The sequence below is a fragment of the Plodia interpunctella genome, chromosome 11 (assembly GCF_027563975.2).
Source record: "Plodia interpunctella isolate USDA-ARS_2022_Savannah chromosome 11, ilPloInte3.2, whole genome shotgun sequence".
In the NCBI taxonomy this organism is placed as follows: domain Eukaryota; kingdom Metazoa; phylum Arthropoda; class Insecta; order Lepidoptera; family Pyralidae; genus Plodia; species Plodia interpunctella.
Genome location: NC_071304.1, coordinates 10,241,812 through 10,265,796, shown reverse-complemented (window position 1 = coordinate 10,265,796; position 23,985 = coordinate 10,241,812). Strand labels below are relative to the sequence as shown.

Below are 23,985 nucleotides of genomic sequence, written 5' to 3'. Positions count from 1 at the left end.
AGCTCTCACATAAACTACGCAATAACGCTTCGGCATTTGTCTGAGCTCGGCGAGAACCGGCCACGTTCCGCCCGAATTCAGACAGTGGCGTTTGTCGCGCGAATTAATGTTCCACCATTTTTCTAGAGATGTCGCTGCAACATACTATCGCGTGCCATGTCCCATTGTTCAGTTGCGCTGCGTCGTACACACTAGTGAACTATACTTTCAACCAGTGTGCTGGTATTCTCACGATATTTTCCTTCATAGAAAAAACTATTATTACATAACTCAGATTGGTATACAAACTCATGTGGCACGAGTAGGATTCGAACTTGGATCATAAATTGTATGAAGTTTTGACGTACTGTTATACGGCGTTGAGGAAATAGGTTTTTAAAAAAAGAATTAATTGATTTGAGGCAACCGTCTAGCATGGAAAGGAGCTCGATTTCGACTGACTGAAAGGAATGGACTAGCGACTAACGTCGCAACCGAATCTGCTGATGCAGCAGTCTGTGAGTGATGTAAGCACTAAAGGGTGCATATGTATAGTATAACACCTCCTTGGGGTAGACTAAACATAGGGTTGAAACTATGTTTAGGAAGGATTGTAAAGAGGAAAACCACTTAGGGTTAAACATTAATTCTTATACTGGGAGATGGTATATTTTCCTTAACGGAACAAGGTTTACTGAATTTAGCGGGAGTAATATTCTCTGCAATTGGAATCTGATCAGTTGGAGAAACTGCAGGGATTGGAGGAATAGTATCGGGAAGGCGACGGGATAGACAGTTGCGCGATTTAATATACATAATAAGTTTGGTTATACAAAAGATTAAGATTACACAGATTATAACTATAGTAATAATTGAGTAATGAGTCTCGTATTTAATAATTTGATGTTCATTTAGAATTTTATCTGTTTCTTTAGCAATGGAATTTAGTTTAGATTTTGTTTCTAATGTGAATGAATCTAGATTTATATTATGCAACTTAAGGGGAGGCTCATTACTTATTATTTTATTAAACTTATCTAAAGTGCAACAAGAATCATTAATTAAGTTGAAGTTAGAGTGAACAATATTAACATTTATTTTTACATTATCCAATTTAGGTATCAATTTTGTACTTTTACAGTGGGCCATACAGTTATTAGGGATAGTTAAAATTCCTGTTCCGATAATGTTAATATCAACAAGTTTTTCTTTAGGACATTCAATGTAAAGTTTACTGCTCTTAGATTGTACATATAGCCAATTATTATTATCGAGTGGTTGCCATAAATCTACGTATCCATAAAAGAAGTCTGTTTTACACTGCACGGGGAGAACACTTATTGTATTGGACAATAACTCACTTTCACAACAGGGGTTAACACTGGACGGGAACACTGTCATAACGTCACAGATGTACTCGCGCGGGCTTATCGTTATGCATTCCTTTAACGAATCAAGGTTACAATATTCGGATTTGTCTATGGTCATTGCTATATATTTACTACTAGGTCTTATGAAACTAAAAGTATTAGGTTTATCTTTAATATGAGGAGTTGGCAATGCTATGTTATGATACAAACTATAATCTTTAGGGGACACTAGAGGTATTTTCAGAACAAAAATAATCTTGTTGCCTATACTATAACACACTACACTGGATACATTTGTAATAATATGTATGTTACTTAATGTTAAGCTTACAGGTAACTTAAGGTCTACAGGTAAGTATCTGTAATTATTGACAATTTCTTGGTATAAGTGCGTGGGCGGTAATACGGCCGGGTGCAGGATGTTTTGACTACTAAAAATAATAGCGTTTGTTATGTCTTCGAGGTGGAATGATAAGGTGAGTATAGATGCTTCTAAACTATTGAGTATAAAATCTATATTCGTCTTTACAACTAATTCGTTTGAAATTAAAGTAATATTTTTTAATGTTGAAGAGAAATTATCGATAACTAGATTAAGGCTGACCTCATTAAGTTGTATACTTTGTAATGTTTTATTAAAATTTGTCAAAACTTCAGATGTTATTAGGATATTATCTTTTATTAATGAGCTCAGTCTTTTTTCGTTATCTTGAACATTTCGAATGGCATTGTCATATTTTATGGCGTCATTTTCATCAAGGGTCCCAAACACGATTTTGGAGAGAGAACCAACGGCACCTATCCAGGCTCCTCTTCTAGATCTTCTATTTACTAAGTGCGAAATAGTGGAATATTCAGAGACAATGTCATGATATCTTATTGTTAAGGGTTCTAACAGGTTATTACATTGTAAATTATATGATTTTTCTAATCTAATTTGGTTACATATGTAGCGTGTTGTACCTAATACTGAGTTTATATTTTGCAAGTGGGGTTCAATGTGCGAGATATCGAGTGGGGTGACCACGTCTAAATGACTCATACGGATTTTAAGTTCACCGATAGGGTCAAAGTAAATTCCGGAGCTCACGTTGATTTGATGAATAAATTCCGGATGACCTTGGGCCAGTATGCTGTAAGCAAAGAGACTTTACTTAGTTTTACCTGTATGACCTAGTACCTATCTATATTAGTAACTAAAATATAAACTTATACCTAAACCTAATTTAAACTTCGTGAGTTTCCACAGGTTTCACCTCATCAAAGTGATGTTTTACATGCCTTTTATTTATTAACAATGATAAAGTGTGGTTACCATGGACTTTGACGATTTTATATGGGCCTTTCCAGAGAGGTGATAAGGCTTTACGTAATCTAAGATGATTTTTAAGTAATACATAGTCGCCAACCTTGTATTCTATTGGGCGAGTACGATTGTCATAATAAGTCTTAGAACTAATTTTAGATTTTTGTATGAGCGCTAAGGCTTTATTTCGAGAATGCCTTAGGCGATGTTGCAACATTTTTACGTATTCGGGGTAAGTAACACTAGAGGCGTCACCATAAACGGAGTCTGGAATGCGAGGTTTGTGCCCGAATAATAGTTCGTAAGGTGAATAGTGTGTGGTAGAGTGTACGGCGGTATTATATGCTAACATGGCTGTGTAGACATAACGGGGCCAGTTGTCTTGATTTTCATTGGCATATGACTTTAAATACTCTTTGAGAGTAGAATGTGACCTTTCCAAGGCGCCTTGTGTTTGGGGATGATAAGGGCTGGACCACAACTGTTTTATTTTTAGAAATTCGCAGGTTTTCTTGAATAAGTCTGCGGTGAAGTTGGTGCCTTGGTCAGTGAGTATATGTTTAGGAATTCCGAATAATGAAATAAAATGGAGCAGGCATTCGCAGGATTCTTCTGCAGTAGTACTACGAAGAGGATATGCTAGCGAGAATTTCGTAAGATCGTCTTGCATAGTTAGAATGAATTTGAGTTTGGCTGTTCCGGATTCAGGTAAAGGACCTACAATATCAATGGACAATCTTTCGAATGGTGACGTAGAAGTGGAAGTTATTATCATGGGAGCTCTGTATGTTTTGCGTAAGGCTTTGTTTATTTGACAGGATGTACAGTTTTTTACGTAGTTCTCTATGTCACTTCGCATGTTTTTCCAATAATATCTATCATTTATACGGTTTAGCATTCTAGAAGATCCTAAGTGTCCGGCGATAGGGATGTCATGGTTCTCTTTTAAAATTTTAGGAATTTCATTTAAAGAAGGATATATGATATCATTATGATATATATGGATTTTAATATTGGTTCCGTCAAAAAGATAGCTGAGAATATTATAGATTTTTACGAAGGAGTGTCTATCGAAGGGATTCCTAAAATCTGCTATGCTAACTTCGTTTATAGTAGGGTATGTCATTATAATCTCGTCCCGCACATATTTTATGGATTTAAATATATCCGGGTAGGACAAGTCGTCAAAATGGTGAACTTTTGTGAATGAGAAAAGGTAAGTCTTATTTCTAATAGTGAGAGGTAGAGAGGTAAATAATGACCTTTCATGTTTTAAGAAATTACTCCGATCGGGTTCTGAACAACTATTAATGATTTCCTGAATGTAAGGCATAGACTCATCCAAGTCTATGGAGGTAGGTATAATAATGAGGTTTTGTGTGGTTTTAAGTAGATTTTCATTATGTTCTATAATAAGAGTGTCGTGTACATTTTTGGATGCTTTTAGGAAAGTATTATAGGTTTCATCTGATCCGAACTGTATAGATGAAGTTTCAGGTGTAGTTTGGTTAGAAGAAGGTGAATCTTCGGGTATTAAAGGTGGAGTTTCAGGTGCAGTTCGATCAGAAAGTAAGTTTTCAGGTACTAGAGGAGGACTTTCAGGTGCAGACTGGACAGAAGAAGGTAAGATTTCGAGGTTTTCTTGATTTGATGAAAGTTGTGGTTCTGGTTGTTTTCCAGGAGATTCATTGTCTAACATATCATTCAAATAATCTAGTAATTCGTTATTTATTTCAGGATCAGCTAGATCGGCTTCTAGGCTGGAAGGAGATATTAGAAGGTTTTGTAGGTCATCGTCAGGAATTTCATCATTATTAGGGTTCAGGTTGGTATGATTTTTTGGATAGATAGGATTGACAGGATATCGAGAGAGGGCATCAGCAGCTGAATTTAGTTTACCTTTGCGATATATTATGTCGTAGTCATATTCCTCTAATTTTAATCTCCATCTTTGGAGTTTACTACTTGGATCTTTATGATTAAATAGCCATTTCAAGGGTCTGTGGTCTGTGACGATGATAAATTTATACCCATATATATAAGGGCGGAATGTCTTACATCCATATATTATGGCTAACAGCTCTTTTTCGGTTGTGCTGTAGTTGGATTCACTCTTATTGAGTGTGCGTGAGGCAAAAGCTATAGGTTGGTCCTTTCCCACAGGTCCTTGAGAGAGTACAGCGCCGACGGCATGATTAGATGCGTCACAGGTAAGAATAAAAGGTTTGGTAAAATCTGGGTATATCAGGAGAGGTGCAGAGGTAAGTTCTTCCTTGAGTGTGTCAAAAGCAAGTTGTTGCTGATTTTCCCACTTAAAGGGTACATCCTTCTTTAAAAGATTAGTAAGAGCTTTTGCCTTTTTAGAGAAATCGGGGATGAAACGACGATAGTAGGAAACTAGGCCAAGAAACGATTTCACGTCCTTGGGATTATTTGGAATTGGAAAAGAAGTTACGGCTTTGACCTTTTCAGGGTTAGGTTTTACACCTTGCTCTGTGATTACGTGTCCTAAATAACAAACTTCTCGTCTGAGGAATTCGCACTTGTCCGGCTGAAGTTTGAGGTTAAAGTTACGGATTCTTTGGAAGATTTCTGTCAGATTTTGGATGCTGGATTTAAGGTCATACCCGTAGCAGACTATATCATCAAGGTAGACAAAACAGCGGGTACCTTGGAGGCCCGACAGTACAGAATTCATGAGTCTTTGGAATGTTGAAGGGGCATTTTTGAGCCCAAATGGCATTCTTGTGAATTGGAAGTGTCCTTCAGGAATTGTGAAGGCAGTTTTCGATTTATCTGCTTCATTTAATTGGATTTGGTGAAAACCGGATGACAGATCTAAAGTAGAGAAGTATTTACTATTGCCAAGTTGATCTAAAATTTCAGTGATTTGAGGTATAGGGTAAGTATCACCTATAGTGATATCATTAAGTTTACGGTAGTCGATTACAACTCTCCATTTTCGTACATTAGAGGCATCTAGTTTCTTTGGGACAACCCATATGGGTGATGACCAGGGGGAATCAGAGGGTTCTATGATATTTTGTTCTAACATTTTATTTATCTGATTGTGGACTTCGGCTTTATGGACTTCAGGGAATCTGTAGGATTTTGTGTGTATGGGATTGTCGGTAGTTGTTTTGATTTCATGCTTGAGAGCGTTGGTATGAGTTAGGATCTCTCCTGGGAGATGAAATATATCAGAAAAGTCGGAACATAATTGTAGAAGATTGTCCTTCTCTTCTTTATTAAGATGAAAAGTGCGGACTTGTTTTAACACTTCTTGTGTTCTTTTGAAACTATTAGTAGTAAGATTTATATGATTTATGCATTCATTTGAATGTTCTGACAGGACTTTGGGATTAAAGGGATCGAGTTTTAAGTTTAGGTTGGATTTGACAGTTACGGGTTCTTCGGATGTATTAGCAATGGATATGTTTATTCTATTATTTTCTTTTACATGGACTATACAATTAGCTACTAGTAAAGTTTCAGAAAGTTTCTGATCGAGGACTAATCCTTCTTTTACCTCAGGATTTGATACAGAGCATTCGATAATAGTTTCCGTTCTAGGAGGTATTATATAGGCAGGCTCATGAAAGTGTAGTCTAATGGATGTGTTTCTAATGTAAAGGATATTGTTATTATAATTTATGTTACAATTGTGTGCATTAAGGAAATCTGAGCCCATTATTCCATCGTAGGGTAAGTCAGGTATATCAGTTACATGGAATTTATGGGATATGTCGAATTTAGGAAGTTGCAGCTTTAGCAAAAAGTGACCTTGAGTGCAGACAGGGTTATCAGTTGGGTCTATCCCCTTTAACTGAATTATGTCTTTTGTGAGTTTGGGATGTTTCATAATGCAAGAATGTTTCAATAGACTTACAGATGATCCTGAGTCTACTAGCAGAGATAATGGGATATCAGAGACAGAGGACTTCATTAGAACATGAGGTAATAAGGTTTTAGATGGAATATTTGAAATATTATAAACCTTGGGTTTTGAAGGATCTAGGGAACTAGTAGTTTTAAGTTGTACGGATGCAGCGGATTCAGAGGATTTAGTAGATTTGGATAAGTCAACTTTGGATTGTTGCATGGATGCGGTGGATACAGAGGATCTAGTAGGCTTGGGTAAATTAACCTTGGGTTGTTGCATGGATACAGTGGATACAGAGGATCTAGTAGATTTAGGCAGATCAACCTTGGGTTGTTGCATGGATACAGCGGATACAGAGGATCTAGTAGGCTTGGGCAAATCAACCTTGAGTTGTTGCATGGATACAGTGGATACAGAGGATCTAGTAGATTTAGGCAGATCAACCTTGGGTTGTTGCATGGATACAGTGGATACAGAGGATCTAGTAGATTTAGGCAGATCAACCTTGGGTTGTTGCATGGATACAGTGGATACAGAGGATCTAGTAGGCTTGGTCAAATCAACCTTGAGTTGTTGCATGGATACAGTGGATACAGAGGATCTAGTAGATTTAGGCAGATCAACCTTGGGTTGCTGCATAGATACAGTGGATACAGAGGATTTAGTAGATTTGGGCAGATCAACCTTGGGCTGCTGCATAGATACAGTGGATACAGAGGATTTAGTAGATTTGGGCAGATCAACCTTGGGTTGCTGCATAGATACAGTGGATACAGAGGATTTAGTAGATTTGGGCAGATCAACCTTGGGCTGCTGCATAGATACAGTGGATACAGAGGATTTAGTAGATTTGGGCAGATCAACCTTGGGTTGCTGCATAGATACAGTGGATACAGAGGATTTAGTAGATGAATTATAATTGATAGTGCCGGTTTTAAAATTATATAATCCCGCACGACACTGGGACGAGATGTTTACTCGTTTTTTTGATTAGAGTCTACGGTGTCATAACCGCCCTCAGGATTGGTAAGAAAATCATCGTTAGTTTCCGAAGTTTCATCGGAGATGAAATGAACACGGGGTTGCCTTGTATAGTTTTGATCAGGATTTTTGAAGCGATTATTATTAAATTCCCTTTTTCGGCATTGTTCTATAGTATGACCTGGATTTTTGCAATATCGGCAGACAAGGATGGAATTATTATTATTAGGACGAGGAGTAATAGGATTGTTTTTGAATGAAGATGGATTTTGGTTACGACGTATAAACTGACGAGATTGTTGATTGCTAGACGGGGCTGAGTGTTTAGATAAAGATTGTTGGATTCTTTCTTCAGAAATTGCGATATTAATTGCTTCGTTTAAGGTTTTAACGGATTTACTCCTAACAAAATTAGATATTCGGGGCGTTAGCCCCATTTGGAAATGATGGAGGGCTAATTCCTCCATCGCGGCACTACGTCCAATCATTTCTCTACTTTTATGGCCGTGTGAGATGGAAATTTCGGTAAGTAAGTGAGATAAGCAAGTCTCTATTCTTAAAGCATACTGACTGACAGTTTCAGTGACTTGTTGTTTGCATTCCTGTAATTCGGTGAGGAGATGAGCGTAATGTTTCCTCTCGCTGAACTGCGTTTTGAGGAACTCTTTGAGCTGATGCCAATTAGTAAATTCTTTAATGGAACAGGCGGTCTCTGCTTTGCCTTGTAACTGACAGAGTATGTATTTAAAGAGAATATCTTTTTGTGTGTCCGAGGCTATTTCATAAGCATTATTACAATTTACTAAAAATGAATTTAACTTTTCTCTACAACCATCAAATGGCTTTATAAATTTAAGCAAAGTGGATAATTCAATTTCGGATTTGGGAATTACAGCCGCTTTCTTTTTACTAGATCTAGTGGAGGGGCCTGGATGTAATTGGCCCTGGGTATCTTCCTCTGTGTCTGTGACAGAGATTTCGGGTTTCGGGCTGGTTGAACGACCTTCGGCCATTTTAAATGAGTAACAAAATGTGAATATAAAAGAAAAATAATAATAATAATATTATACAATTATGACAAGAATTCGTTTGTTAAAAAAAACACGAGTACAGAGTAGCAATGACCAATAGAATAAGTATGAATAAAAAGTCACTCACAGGAATGCAGGAAACGTGATAAGGGCGAGCATGTCGCTGGTCGCGTAGACACAACAAAATACAGGCACGGCGTGACGTCGTCGATACGGTGAAATCTCGATGTCGATAGGAGGTGCGCTTAGATCTGGATACAGTGATGAGGATACCGTGTATGTGATAATGAATCACTAGTTGTCGCTTCAATGGTATACCGGTCACAGCGTCAATATCGCGTGACAGTGGGTAACCTGGCAGGTGGTTTGAGGCCGGTTGGAGCACGTTGAATATCGGCGATGCCCAACAGTGGGCCCCAGGTGGACTGCTTTCTTGAAGACGACGACTATGAGGGCCGGAGCAGAACTCGAAGTTGAACACAAACACACACACGCGTGAATTTATATACTTGAATTTTACGTGAAAGAGGCGAACCGGGGATTTTATTTTTCTAAATCCCACCGCTGCCACCAAATGTTATACGGCGTTGAGGAAATAGGTTTTTAAAAAAAGAATTAATTGATTTGAGGCAACCGTCTAGCATGGAAAGGAGCTCGATTTCGACTGACTGAAAGGAATGGACTAGCGACTAACGTCGCAACCGAATCTGCTGATGCAGCAGTCTGTGAGTGATGTAAGCACTAAAGGGTGCATATGTATAGTATAACAGTACCTTAACGCACGTCAGCGTCAAAAGATATAGAAAACAACGGAGCTACAACGTGCTGCGTTGTCGCTACGGCATGTTTTTGATGAAGTGAGTCAGTGTGTAAAATGTTTTTTATCAATATAAAAATAAATTTATCAAATCCAATCAGCTGTTTGAGCATGATTATGCAAATTCGACAATATAAATAACAATAATAACACAAATTAAAACTAATTTTGCCTCAGGGATTCGCTCTCGTAATAATTTCAGGAGAAAAAAATATGTTTGAGCCCTCAAGGTTCTCACTATTCCAGCACTGGATCTCAGACCCCCACGGTGTAAGCTAAGTTTGAGCCCATAAAAATTTTATTTGCACTCATAAAAATATCATTATTTATGAATTACCAGAGGTAAGTAATATCTATCAGAAAAACCGCACAAAATCTATTGCGTACTTTTAAAGATCTAAGCTTACACATGGACAGATAGACGAGAAGCGACTTTGTTTTATGCAGTTCCTCGTTGTCGCCGAATTCAGATACATGATACCGACGCGAATGCGTGATTGGATGGTTAGTATGAGTGCTTTTGTTTAACGCAATGAAAAACCAGCAATGTATACGGAATCGAAGAAAGTTTGGCAAATTGTTCAACGACAGTGTGCCAGCATTATATACTACTAGATGTTGCCCGGGGCATCGCTTTCGTTGGAATTTTGTGATAAAATAAAACCTATAGCAATCTTGGATAATACCTTGCTAAATTGTGAAAGAATTTTTGAAATCGGTTCGGTAGCTTCGAACATTATCCGCTACAAACTCACACGCTTACCTCTTTATAATATTACTATGGATGTAGTGATAATGAGTTCATCATTTATGAGTTAATTTAGCCATCACATCTTCGACTATCTGTTAAGTTAATAAAATGTCACAAACAACTTAAAATGTCAAAACAAAACACACTAACAAATTATCAAGCAAAATATATTAATAAAGTTTAATTTATATCGTTGTTATTTCTTAATCAAAACTATTTTAATATTATATTTATCAAATTTTATCATCTTTATTTGTCTATTCAAAACTTGTTGTGTACTTCACGATATAAATGTGTATTGTTTGATAACGGTTTATGAAAATCATTGTGACAAAGATATCTTGACGCGAATAGGTATTTCATTTGAAAACACGCTTTTACAAAAAAATGCTATTTATGGCATTGTTCCAATAACGCGTACAAAAAAATCTTGACTAATCAGTAAAGAGTTGAGGAGTTCCCTCGCCTGGAGTCGATCCTGGGCACACCATAAGGTCATGCGTATCTTAATACGATCATATCATGGATACTAAAGCGACGGAGAAATTTTCAACTCTAGTACAAGCGGGAGTAGGTGAAATTTAACTTGTGTTAAGTTACTATTATTCGCGACATAACCAATCCAAAAAAAAAAAATTCATAAATCTAAATGTTACGGCTAAACCCCGAAGCGGCTATACTAAAGTTTAGCCGGCTAAGGGTGAAGCCGATTTCCGTTTGTTACATCTACGTACGTTCGGGTACGGTTTCGGGTTTGCGGTACGTTCGGATAGATCTAGGTTAGACTTTTTCATTTCAGCTAGACTAGTTGGTTATACCTAGGTGATCTTCGGCTAGATCTATGTGCAGTCGATCACAGATGGTTAAATGTAGATTTAAGATTAATTTAATTGTTAAATAATTGTTAATTAGTACAATCAAAGACAAACAACGCGAGATGGCGGTCAAGTTGGCCGAACTTCACGGATTTAGCATTTTTTGAAATATAAATATGAAATCACTAATACAAACTGCGCAATGTTCATGTATTCGCGTCGGCATCTGTCTGAGTTTGGCGATAGTATCGAGCATGTATCGTCCGTCCGAACTCAGATTGAGGCGTCTGTCGCGCGATTGAATGTTCCACCATCTTCTCTAGAGATGTCGCTCAAACACATTATCGATGAAATGGGATGTCGACAAATTCAAATTCAAATTCAAAATTCTTTATTCAATTTAGGATGATATACATCACTTATTGACGTCAAAAATTACTTAAACTAAGTCTACTGCCGGCTTCCAAAGCGCAGGTGAAGAAGAAGCGGCGCAACAAACTTCACCGCAGCCTTTTCTCCGAGGACGTCAATTAACAAATATAGGTCTTATACATATATTAAAAATTATGAGGACGAATTTACATCATTATTAAAAATGTCAAAATTTGAATGAATAAATAAAATAAAAGTTGAATTTCCAATAAAATTATTGAAAATTGTCACACAATATATATATATATATATATATATATGTTATGAGGATACTGCACCATGCTTGGGCCACGACACGAAATAATGAACAGTGCGTAGTTTGTATGAGTGCTTTTATTTATCGCAATGTATATCGTAAAATACAGAAATGTATATTGTCAAAGTTCGGCAGCGTGATGTAACTGGCATCAGTCTGAGTTCGGCGATAGTGTATGGACATAAATAAATTTGTATGGACAAATAATACAGATTGAGTTGTACATTAAAAGTAAGTTCGAGACTTGTGTTATAGGATACTAACTCAACGATACTCATTTTATAAACATTCAAGACCTTTTTTTTTTGTTTACCCAGGGGAATGCTTGTTACGCACTGAGTGTGGGACTCCTGGGCCGCTAGTCGGCCCAGCCTACCCACTAAACCCCTGGGGCGTTTTCACGCTGCCGTTATGGGGGAGGTCACGGGGTCGCTAGGCATTTCACAGCGACGCCCCCCGGCCGGCCTTTCGGCCCCGACCTGGGCGGGCAGCAAGCACAAGTGCTAACCACCCGCCCCTTACGCCACGCGAGCGTGGCGCGGACCATCAAGCCCACTCCGCACACCAGTCAGAAAGCTGACGGGGGGAGCGGGCATCCACCGACCGGTCACAACACAAAACATCCAAGACCTAGGTCAACCAGTGTAGCAGTCCGGCGTGATGACTATTGGGCCGGCATGACCAAAAACTCTGTGCAGTAAAAGCTAACCCTTGATGAGGTACCTTGTTAAAAGCCGATCCTAGTTGCATTAGGTCAGGCTTATCAAGCAACCTGGAGTAGATGAATTCAAATATGCAAGATGGATTACAGACGAACAAACGCGACAGGTTATGTGGCATGTAGATTATGGGGAGTGTAGGTGAGCACTAAGAGAGGATTTTTGGAAAATCCAGCCCGAAGGGGGTGAATGGGGTGAAAAACTTTTATATGAAAGTTCTACACCGTAGAAGTTAGTGACTTGGATTTTATTTTCTTACAACAAATCAAAGAACACGTGTTTCAAGTTTTTCTGAAAATTAACCCTAAACACCTTCAAGAAAGGGGGTGAAAGATTGTATGGAACTTAATAAACACAATTTTCAAGATAACAAGCTGAAAATTAAAAAAAAAAACCAAGAGAAATTCACGCGGTAAAAGCTAGTAGGTACTAAATAAAAGTGAAATTCCGGCAAAAATTATTAATTTTCATATAATCATTAGGAGAATTAGAATATCAGCCCACCCTGTATATATAGATATAGTAACCCATTATCTATCTATAAACACATACGGTAATAATTGTTTAATTCAGTATAACAACGTGCGCGGGAGTGTGGACGACGCGCGTATTATAAAGTATTTCTTTCGTAAAAATCAAATGTAAGTGTAACGAAATCTTCCACAATTTCTTTTGGAATGTTAATTTCAATTAGCATTAAGATTACAATTAACATTGGAATTTATTTCAAGCATAAATTTGTAGAATTTCAAGAAGTTGTCCCTAATGCGCACATGAAATGAATACTCACAATTTGTATTTACAGACACAAAAAATATTTCAATTTATTAGTTATTTTTCATTAAGACGAATTGATTTAAAAAAATAAAATCATCATGAATTTACTTAATGATAATTTTTATTTGAATCACGTGATAACTGTTATGATGTCAAATAATTTGTTTATTCGAAGGTCTCGTGGTGTCTCAATGATTTTAAATTATAGTCATTCATTAGGATGAATGTTTACAAACTAGGATACTATCTGTGTGGTTCCTTTTATTACCATCCATTCCATTATTCATTTTCCATCGCCAACTGATTCACTTCTTGATATCTCACGACGCTTATTTTTTCCTTTGTCTGTTTCATCTATCTTTTGGCCCACCTGGGCTCCTTCTTCTTTTTACCTTTCCTTTAATGGTGTTTCTTAAAAACTCTTCGTGTCTTGATCGACTGACCTATTGTTTTCTTTCTTTAACTTCCAATGGTTTAAAGTGATAATTTTCTAACAGTAGATTTTATATTATTTGCTACTCGCTATAACTGCGCAGAGACATTACTAACGAAAAAGTATTAAAATTTAAGTCATGATGTTAGCAGAGTTCATCGTAGACCTATGTCATTATTATATCATTCCATTAACTTATGTTAATCAATATAAATTTTTAGGTTGTCTCCGATTATGTTTTTAATAATGGTATCTCAATCGTTTTTAAATAATGGTTAAATATAAATAATGAATTAAACTTGCAAGATTTATGTGTTGAAGCAAAAACCACATAATAAAGAGAAAACAAAAAAATATTAAGTAAACAATGCAAACTATGCTTCAACGATGAAAAAACTTTGTTTACTATGAGTTCTCAATTTGACCTCGAATAAAGCAAAAATGTCGTCTCATTTATTATCAGTTATCTTATAGCACGAGCAATATTGATAATCAAACCGCTTACAGTGGATTGATTGGGGTCTCCATCATTAAATTATGAATTTCCATAGAAACAATTACGCCCTCATCTATATCACAACACGAGAATATGCCACGGGAAGGATAAGTAAATGCTTGCGTTATGAATATGAAACGGATGGGTTTATATATATTTAAATAACGCAAAATGATATATTGTTGTTTGTATTTGTACACTATTACTAGTAGATGGGACCAAAACCATTTGATCCCATAGATTTTTGAGACTTAATAGTACTAGTAATAGTACAAATTCCTTTATTTTTCTTTTAATGTGTTAATATATCATTATTCTTTTTCTTTTGTTAAACAGATGCTTCTCGTAATCACGTGGACACTGGTCTTCATCACGGCGTTGACTCTGTTCCTCCGCCAGAAGTATTCAAGATACACTCCTTATGGACTCCAGCACCTCAAACCCTTACCTTTGGTTGGGAATATGTTTGGAATTCTCACCCGAAAGGAACATTTCACAACGAATATGGAAAAAGTATACAATGCCTTCCCAAATGCCAGGTACTATAGTTTGATTACAATATTTTTCACACAGTAGATCCAATTGGATAGAGTGAATTTATTAAAAAGTAACATTTTCAATACTAGATAAATTATTCAGATCCATATCTCTAATCTATTTGTGATGCGTGTTCTACTCAACATAAAATGTACGATTCCGTAGCGAAGTGATTTTACTTTAATCCATCATTAAGAGGTCATGAAATCGATGCCCTGATAAAGGAAAATATTAGAGTCTCCAGGTGTATCTCCCATCAATACTTCTGTTTCTATTAACAACTAGTGTCATTTTTTCCATCTGAATTCCGGTTTCTCCAATCTCACTCACTTTGCATAGTCCTTAGCATATATATCTTCATTGAAGACCCCAAGCAGTTTTAGTTCCACTTGTTACCACCTTTCCTAATTCAATGTTCTTAGTAGAACTATTATCTTCTAATGAGCAGCTATTGCCTACAGATTAATATATTACGACAATTGTTTGACAGGGTCGTGGGCAGATACGACTTCATAAAGCCACTGTTGTTCATCAAAGACCTCGAGCTAATTAAGAAGATTACGGTTAAGGACTTCGATAACTTCGTGGACCACCAAGACTTCTTTAATAGGAAAGATGACTTCTTTGGTAGAAATCTGTTTTCGTTGCAAGGTTTGAATTTTAATATAGATTTCTTTCATTTAATTCCATTTATATTTAGCGTATGGCCCGCAATGGAATAAGACTCCTTATCTCATGGACGTCATACGGGTCTATTAAAGGATATATCTCAGCTGATAAATATAAACTCCATTACCAAGGGGCCTGTTGGAAAAACACAGCTGAAAAGTATACTTTTTACGATGACCCCGAATTTCGCGGGGTTACAGCCCCGAATAAAACTGGGATCATGTGAAGGTGAGAGACAGAGAGAGGACAGTCGAAACTAAATATTATTGTAAACATACATGTAGTGCGTTGATCGTGAATGATAATTTTACATGAGAAAACAAGCTCCTACTGTGTAACATCTAAGTAAATAAGAATTCAGCTATTGTGACCATAAAATTGTTCAGTTTCTTTTTTATACAGGTACATAATTCTTTAACCAACGTCGACTATTCAAAATTATTGTTGTCATAAAAAGGAAAACCTGTTACTGACTTTATTTTTATGTATCTCATAAAAGTAACATGCTGTTGGTATTCTTAATAAAAAACAAATAAGCGTAGTCTTAAATTAATTTATCGTACAGGTCAAGAATGGAAAGACATGAGGTCGACGCTGAGTCCAGCATTCACCAGCTCCAAGATGCGGCTCATGTTACCCTTCATGGTGGAGGTCGGGGACCAGATGGTGTTGTGCCTGAAAAGCCAGATCAGGGAATCCGGAGGTAATACTAATTTTTATTTGATATTCAATAAACAATAAACTGCTAACAAATTATCATATAATAAATATGATATTCGTATTTTTGAATGATAAGATATTAGTTAACAACTTATCTTTTTATCTGTACATATCATAGTAATTATTGTTGTTGTGATATTATGATAAAATGCGCTTTGTCTTTTCAACAGACGATTCAAAATACTGAAATCAGTTTTCCATATCTAAAGAAGTAATTTAAAATTATAAATATATATTTTTTTAAAGATAATTAAGATAATTGATAATTTTTTAAAAGTTTCTAATGAAGCAAGTAGCTATTGGAAGAGTTTTTACATTTACATTTTTATCATGTAACATGTATGTACCTTTCGCATGTATAATACATAAATAAAAATGTGTCTTTCCTCCAGTCGGCTACATAGACGTCGAAGGCAAGGACTTGACAACTCGCTACGCTAATGACGTCATCGCCTCCTGCGCCTTTGGGCTCAAGGTGAACTCTCATGCGGAACAGAACAATGAGTTCTACGACAAGGGCAGAGAAGCGTCCACGTTCAATTTCAAGCAGATCTTGAAGTTCTTTGCGCTCAACTTGTTTCCTAGGCTTATGACGGTAAGGTTATATATATTTTTTTAGTTTAAGTAGCACTGTAATACAAACATGCATCATTTTTAAGAGGTTCGACATGGAAGCCTTCAAATTCAAATTCAAATTCAAATCATTTATTCAGAAATTAGACCTTCACAGGCACTTTTTCTCGTCAATCTTTAAATTTATAGTTATTTCTCACAAGCTAGAAACTACTGGCATTTCGGAACGACCACTGCTGAGAAGAAATGCCGAAAGAAACTCATTTGAACAGTGTTGGTCCCTATCATGCCAGATCGGCTTACCATTATTGTTTCTTACAAAAAAAAAATTTTTTTTTTTTCTTTCTTCTTTTTCTTTCAAGAAAAGAGTCTATCCCTTTGTCAAAAAGTCGGCATCGCATGGATTACACGTTTCGGATTACTGGTGTCCATAGGCTGTAGTATTTGTTTTATCAGACAAACTGCAAGCTCGTTTGCTCGCTATGCTATAAGAACACCTATATTGTTAGCATCAAATCATTGAAAGAATTTGTACGAAACACATGTAATTGCATCAAATTTTTGGTAGCAGATAATGATGTGTATTTAAGAGCGGAGATAAAAAAACAAGTACCTACTACGTTACGCTGTAAGTACGCATCAACCCACACTGTAAGTGATAACATAATACAAGCGTAAAATTATCCAAGATCAAGGTCAACGTGTTTTGCGTTTTACTTGTAGTTGCAAGCGCCATGGTGTTAGAAAAACTAGTTGCTTCCATTATTCATGATCTAGATTTTGTTTTATTAATTGGTCCGGCCTATTTGATATTTATAGTGAGTTCGAATCTCACAGGAGTAGTATATTTAAAGTCATTCAGTTTGATGGTGATATTGCAGATTGAATCATTATTAGTCGACAAGAAATCAGTAAAATCTATGATGGCTGTGTTATAGACTTTAACATGCAAAAAACGTGATTGAAGTTGACATCTCTATCGTTATAAAGATCCTTAGAAATCGTATTAATTTTAAACCCTGACACTAATATGCATGGGCTGAGTGACGCTCCAATCTACTTGATAAGAAATATCCTATGGAAAGCTGAATTATGTTGGATGTAGAAGAAAGAGAAGCTTTTCATGAAAGAAGGAAGATACAACAACTTCATAGATAAGTCCCTGGTGGAGGAAATATAATACAAGTCATTGTCAAGAACGTATGACCACATTGTAACCTTGCGTACTGGTTTACGAGTTCTTTTGAATCATTTTGTTTATAAAACAAGATATAATGTACTTACAAGTAAATTCAATCAAAATGTAATGACAACTTCACAAAAAATATAATTTTTGCATGTACTTTAAGATATTATTTACATTTTTTATGTAACGTTTTGACATATAACATTGGTGTCGCTATGTCATCTTAAGTGTACAATATAAGATGAACAAGGAATTTTGAAATTTGCAGTTCCATAGAACAGTAAACTTAAATTTTACGACAAGCAACATCAGGATGACGAACTACTTACCTACTTAGATTATGTGTGATTTAAATCTCCTGTTGCAGTTGCTGAGGCAATCCATATTTTCGGAGGATACAAAGATGTTCTTCAAAGATATCGTGTTGAGCACGATGAAGAATAGGGAGGTCAACAATATTGTCAGACCTGACATGATCCATTTGCTTATGGAAGCCAAGAAAGGTAAAAATCCTAGATTCAATCACTGCTTCAACAGCTCTTTGTAACTAAACAAGATGTTGATAAGCTTTTAAAAGTATTATATAAACTTTATTATCTTAACATGTTTAACTTGCAATGTCACTTGCGACTTGTTCAAATTTTTAACTTGTAAATATGTCTCGGGTGAAATCTTGCAACTGATTTATGAAGCAACTGAAATTGTGTACACAAGTTTTCTAATTGTTTATGTATTCTATAAACGTAACAACAAAATTCAGTTCAACATGAGACGTCAATGAAAGATGGCGGTTACTGACTGACTGGTTTATTAAATAATGAACGTACAAATATAAATATACCCTACACAACAAACAGAAGAACAAAACAAATACAATCAAGACAGGATATTTTGCAACTAATGGCCGAAAATAATGGTTATCAACGTTGCACGTTTTTGAGACTCATTCCTATATCATGAGACTATTTTTTTCATTATAGGCAAGTTGGTCCACGAAGACAAGACAGTAGAAGATGCCAATGCTGGTTTCGCAACTGTTTCTGAATCTGCTGTCGGAAAAAAGGACATCAGTAGAGGTAAACTAATTGATCAGTTTAAAGTTCAATTGATAGGTAACTTAAAATAATACACAATGAATCAAATGCATCTAAATATATAATAGTAGTAGTAAAAAGTTTGTATTTGTGCCAAAAGCGGATAGTGGAACTACAATAAAAATAATATAATAATAGGGACTAACACTGTTTGAATGAGTTTCTTTCGGCATTTCTTCTCAGCAGTGGTCGTTCCGAAATGCTAGTAGTTTGTAGCTTTGGTAAACATAATTTAATTTAGAATATGACGTGAAAAAGTGCCTGTAAAGGCCTAATTTCTGAATAAATGATTTGATTTGATCAATAGCTAATGCAAAATAAACCTTTAATTTAAGCTTAGGTTCAGATATTACATATAGATATTTATTTTCGGTTGTTTGATTATAGTCTGGTCAGACAACGATTTGATTGCCCAAGCAGTATTATTCTTCATCGCCGGCTTCGAAACAGTTTCTTCTGTGATGTCCTTCTGTCTCCACGAGCTGACGGCCAACTCTGACATCCAAGAGAAGCTAGCTCAAGAGATCAAAGAGAATGAAATTAAAAATGGTGGCAAATTCGATTACAACTCCATTCAGAATATGCCATATATGGACATGGTTGTATCAGGTGAGACCTACCTACTAGAGTTTTTTTAGATAGACAGATAAACTGTTTATATCGAGGACACACAATATTTTTGTAAATAATATAAGTCTCTTTCCGTCACATGAAAGTTAAATCACACTTTGGGCTAAAGCATGTTTTGTCTCGTTCTGTCAATGTCAAATATCGTAAAATGCGATAATCCTAATTCAATATGCTTTAACTTTTTGTTTATAAGAGAGTAAATCTTTATTACAACGTTTCATCCACAAGCATGTGGCGACCAAGGGAATCACATTTCATGCAGATTAATGCGCAATATATTCTGTTTATAATTTTTAAATTATCTTTCCAGAAATCCTGAGACTATGGCCACCAGCGCTCGCTCTAGATAGAGTATGTGTCAAGGACTACAACCTGGGAAAAGCTCATGACAAAGCACCGCAAGACTACATCGTAAGTATCCATATTTTAGACTTTCTAATCAGAAAATATAACACTTGTATTGCCAAAGGGTAGACTAGGATGTAGGTTCTCAGTGGAAGTTCTCATAAATGGAAGGAACAAAACAGATTGACTTAGCCGCAAAGTAGGGTCAAAACTTGTGTTATGGGATACTAACTCAATGATATTATATTCTATAAAATATACAAATATAGATAAAATTCCAAGTCGTCAATAAGTGACGTTTTGACGTCAGTAAGTGATGTATATCATCCTATATTGAATAAAGAATTTTGATTTTTTTTAAAATAAATAAATGTATAAATATATTAGGATAAAACACACAGATTCAGCTATCCCCAAAGTAAGTTCAAGACTTGTGTTATGGGATACTAACTCAACGATACTAAGTATATTTTATAATAAATACATATAAACATCCAAGACCCTGGCCAATCAGAAAAAGATCATTTTCCATCATGACCCGATCGGGGATCGAACCCTTGAACCTCTCGGTTCAGTGGCAAGAACATTACCACTGCACCAATGAGGTTGTCGTTTGAAGACTCAGGTCAACTTTAAAATTATCATTTTCCATTGACAAGTCAATGGAAAATGATAATCGTATCGTAATCGTAAATCGGGGATTGAACCCTGGACCTTTAGACGGCATATTAACTATTAGACCACGGAGGTCGTCAAAAATTAAATAGCATAAGATCATCTACTTTAGCCGTTTAACAAAAATATCAATATCACAGAGCAGTAAAGTCGGGTCATTAATATGGCTGGTGATGATGAAAAATTTATTGGATTATTAAATCGAAAGACGGCCAAAACAGCTGTAAAGATACTATTCCTTTTTGTTGTTCCCAGATTAGGGAAGGAGAAGGTATTGGCATTCCAGTGTGGAATATCCACCGCGACCCTAAATACTTCCCGGACCCGCTGAAGTTTGACCCTGAAAGATTCTCGGAAGAAAATAAACACAAGATCAACCCTCTCGCATACATGCCCTTCGGAGTTGGTCCCAGGAATTGTATAGGTAAGTCAATGTAAGGATTGGATTTTAATAATATTAACAACAGAAGCGGTGGTTCCGTAATGGTTAAGACGCCCGCCTGTGGTTCAAAAGGTCCCAGGTTCGAATCCTACTCGTGCCACATGAGTTTGTATACCAATCTGACTCATGTATAGTAGTTTTCATCGGCCACCACTTGCTTCCGGTGAAGGAAAACATCGTGAGGAAACCTGCACACTGGTTGATTATTAACTTGTGTGTGAAATGGAGAAGGCAATGGCAAACCACTCCATTAATAATGCCAAGAAAGTTGTTATATGTGTTTAATTCCACGTAATGACTACGACTCTCAACCATGAGGAATACGACTATGAATATTAACAACAAATATATTTAAATATAACCTGGAATGCGACATAAGTACTTTATATCGAAATTATGGTAATTCCATAGATAAAATAATATTTCTTTTATCTATGGGTAACTCAGTCCTGGGTGAAGCAAAATGTAGTACTATATACTACGATGACCATTACCTACGACGAGTACTATTACCTACGACAGTTTTCTGTTATATATCTTATCTCGTTATCTAATGTCGAATGATATGTATTATTAATTGAATTAAATCTGATACTAGTTTTAATAATAACGCCCTCGATAAAAAAGAAAAAAAGGCAAATATTTTCAATTAAAGTCGCTGTAATACCCACCACCCACTACAATACTTTGACTATTTCATTTGCAGAGATGCATGTCTATCATCTCCAATATTTTTTAGTTTCTCTCTAAAATCAAAATCAAATCATTTATTCAGAAATTAGGCCTTCTCAGGCACTTTTTCACGTCATATTCTAAATTAAATGATGTTTACCAAAGCTACAAACTACTAGCACTTCGGAACGACCACTGCTGAGAAGAAATACCGAAAGAAACTCATTCAAACAGTGTTGGTCCAATATAGCTTTCCATTTCTAGACATTCATTCGGTCACAGCCATGTAACAGCTAATGTCATTAATGTCCTAGATGAAACTTTACCATGTTTTTAACCCTAAAAATCCATTTAGCATAGGTTGAGGTGAGGCATGCAAGCTGCATGACAACAATATAAAATAATAACTTTCTTACAATCCTAACTTTTTAAACTGCAGTACGGAAGAACGTCCGGTTACTGGAAACTACTCTCATAGAATTTTGAGTAAATAGGTTTTTTCCTATATTTGTTTTACCTGAAGAATGCGGTGTTTACCCCCTCTCATAACATGTCGAAACATAAATAACTGAATTGTCTCTAGGTTCAAGATTCGCACTCTGTGAGGTGAAGGTGATGTTGTACCAGCTGCTGCAGCATTTCGTTCTGTCTCCGTGTGAGAAGACTAAGATCCCGCCGGTACTGTCAAAAGACACCTTCAATCTGAAGGTCGAAGGCGGCCAGTGGATGCGGTTGAGGATGCGTACCTAGATGCAATTGTATTCGATCAGATAGTACACTATTATTGGACCATAATAGTAAGGTCTAAATAGACTGACAATCTAAATGAAGAGTTAATGAAAAATTTCTGACGTGTCGTCTTTGTGCACTGTGTTCTTGCAAATAAACATTTCTGATTTCTGTTTATTTATTTATCGTGTTTACAACTGTTAGAGATGTGTTTGTACCATTTTTTGTTAACCTATGAAATAAATGAATATGAATTTGAAAAATTTGAAAATTTAGATAAATAATTTTGGTACACTCTGTTATTCTTGATGAATGCAAGAGACAGAAATCTGATATTTATATTTATTCTGAAATATTACCATGTCGAAATACATTTTTAAGTAGTTGCTTGTCACAGTCTCTAGCAATTAGTTCAAATTGTTATACACTAAAAATATCATTTTATTTTGTACTTACTTAGTTTTTAAGTATAACCCGACACGTAAATATGAAAAACTAAGGTATTTATTGGTATTTTTGTTAACACTCGTTAATTGGTTGCTTCTAACGTTTTTATGATAAGTGAATTCTACTTTTATTTGTAAGTTTTTTTAACTACGTAAGCAATTGTTATGTAAATTAAAAAAAAAATAAGGTGTTCAAAGTAGTTTTATTTTGGATTATGCAGTACTGTCATAAGCCCACATATTTTTGGTGTTATTGAATATAGAAATCACAAAAGCTTAGGTACCTCACGTGCATTTACAAAACTATAACTAAAACATATAATTAAAAAAAATCCTTACACGTTACAAAAATTAGTCATCTGAATCGCGTCTGTGCGTTTGTATGAACGTGATTAACTCAAAAACTACTAGACGATTTTTTGTAAGGCTTTACCAAATATAATGTTGTTCTTGAGGCAAGTTTAGGTGTAAAAATATTTATGGTTACTAGAACAAAGACGGGATAAGCCGCTACAGTTATGATAATAGATACCTGTGGATGAAAGCAAGTTATTATGGTCTACTGGCTTTTGCCCGCGGCTTCACCCATATTAATTTTCCGGTATGAAAGGTACCCTAATGTATGCTAAATTTCAAGAAGATTGCTTGAGTAGATGGAACGTAAGGAGGTAACCAACAAACAAATAAATAAACAAACTTACTTTCGCATTTATAATATTAGTTAGTATTAGGATCAGCATGGACGCATAAAACCACTATTATTACGCGACATGTGCTGTAAAAATGGCTTATTTGGATACTTGACATAGACGAAATTGGAAACAAATAATTTGGATTCGTTAATTAGCAGGACAAACAAAACGGGACTATCAGCTGGTCCAATGTTAACCCTATTTAACCTCATACATTGTGGACAATTTACTTTGACATTGAATTATTCAATTGAGGTTTACTTGCGCACGTTTACTAAGTGTATTGTAGATAATATCGACAATATGATATGCCAAAATCAGTAAATTACTAGATAGACCTGTTATTATTAAATTGACTATTCGATTGTACTTGAAATTTTCATTATAATAAATGACATTAATTTGCTGCTGTTACTCCATCCTATATTTGACGCATACCTGTAGTATACAGAATAAGAATTCTAAAAGTTTATGGAAAAAAGTATGTTTAAAGCATATTAAAGAATTAAAGGGAATAAAATTCTTAGTA

At 35.7% G+C, this 23,985-nt stretch overlaps 3 protein-coding genes across 3 annotated transcripts; 1 reads left to right on the top strand and 2 right to left on the bottom strand.

The window, feature by feature from the left end:
* Window positions 1–391: 391 nt before the first annotated feature.
* On the bottom strand, window positions 392–9,343 carry LOC128673662 (uncharacterized). Its single transcript, XM_053751667.1, has 2 exons — window positions 8,678–9,343; window positions 392–2,482 (listed from the first exon to the last, which is right to left on the bottom strand). Exons 1-2 carry the CDS (start codon window positions 8,707–8,709, stop codon window positions 616–618), a joined length of 1,899 nt encoding a protein of 632 aa, XP_053607642.1. The 5' UTR covers window positions 8,710–9,343; the 3' UTR covers window positions 392–615.
* On the bottom strand, window positions 7,513–8,684 carry LOC128673663 (uncharacterized). The gene has a single exon (XM_053751668.2). It carries the CDS (start codon window positions 8,530–8,532, stop codon window positions 7,513–7,515), a length of 1,020 nt encoding a protein of 339 aa, XP_053607643.1. The 5' UTR covers window positions 8,533–8,684.
* Window positions 9,344–12,850: 3,507 nt separating the features above from the next.
* Window positions 12,851–22,499, top strand: LOC128673709 (cytochrome P450 9e2-like). The gene is made up of 11 exons (XM_053751744.1): window positions 12,851–12,981; window positions 14,383–14,585; window positions 15,074–15,234; window positions 15,818–15,955; window positions 16,365–16,567; window positions 18,099–18,234; window positions 18,712–18,807; window positions 19,213–19,434; window positions 19,766–19,866; window positions 20,731–20,899; window positions 22,173–22,499. The coding sequence occupies exons 2-11, from the start codon at window positions 14,383–14,385 to the stop codon at window positions 22,337–22,339; spliced, it is 1,596 nt and encodes a 531-aa protein (XP_053607719.1). The 5' UTR covers window positions 12,851–12,981; the 3' UTR covers window positions 22,340–22,499.
* Window positions 22,500–23,985: the final 1,486 nt, after the last annotated feature.

What these genes read in the sequence shown, in the direction of transcription:
- LOC128673663 (XM_053751668.2), bottom strand. Translation starts at nt 8,532, where the DNA reads ATGGCCGAAGGTCGTTCAACCAGCCCGAAACCCGAAATCTCTGTCACA.
- LOC128673662 (XM_053751667.1), bottom strand. Translation starts at nt 8,709, where the DNA reads ATGCTCGCCCTTATCACGTTTCCTGCATTCCT. An exon ending in ATCACGTTTCCTGCATTCCT is followed by an intron (nt 2,483 to 8,677) that starts GTGAGTGACTTT and finishes CTTTGCTTACAG; the next exon opens with CATACTGGCCCAAGGTCATC.
- LOC128673709 (XM_053751744.1), top strand. Translation starts at nt 14,383, where the DNA reads ATGCTTCTCGTAATCACGTGGACACTGGTCTTCATCACGGCGTTGACT. An exon ending in CCAGATCAGGGAATCCGGAG is followed by an intron (nt 15,956 to 16,364) that starts GTAATACTAATT and finishes TCTTTCCTCCAG; the next exon opens with TCGGCTACATAGACGTCGAA. An exon ending in TATGGACATGGTTGTATCAG is followed by an intron (nt 19,435 to 19,765) that starts GTGAGACCTACC and finishes TTATCTTTCCAG; the next exon opens with AAATCCTGAGACTATGGCCA.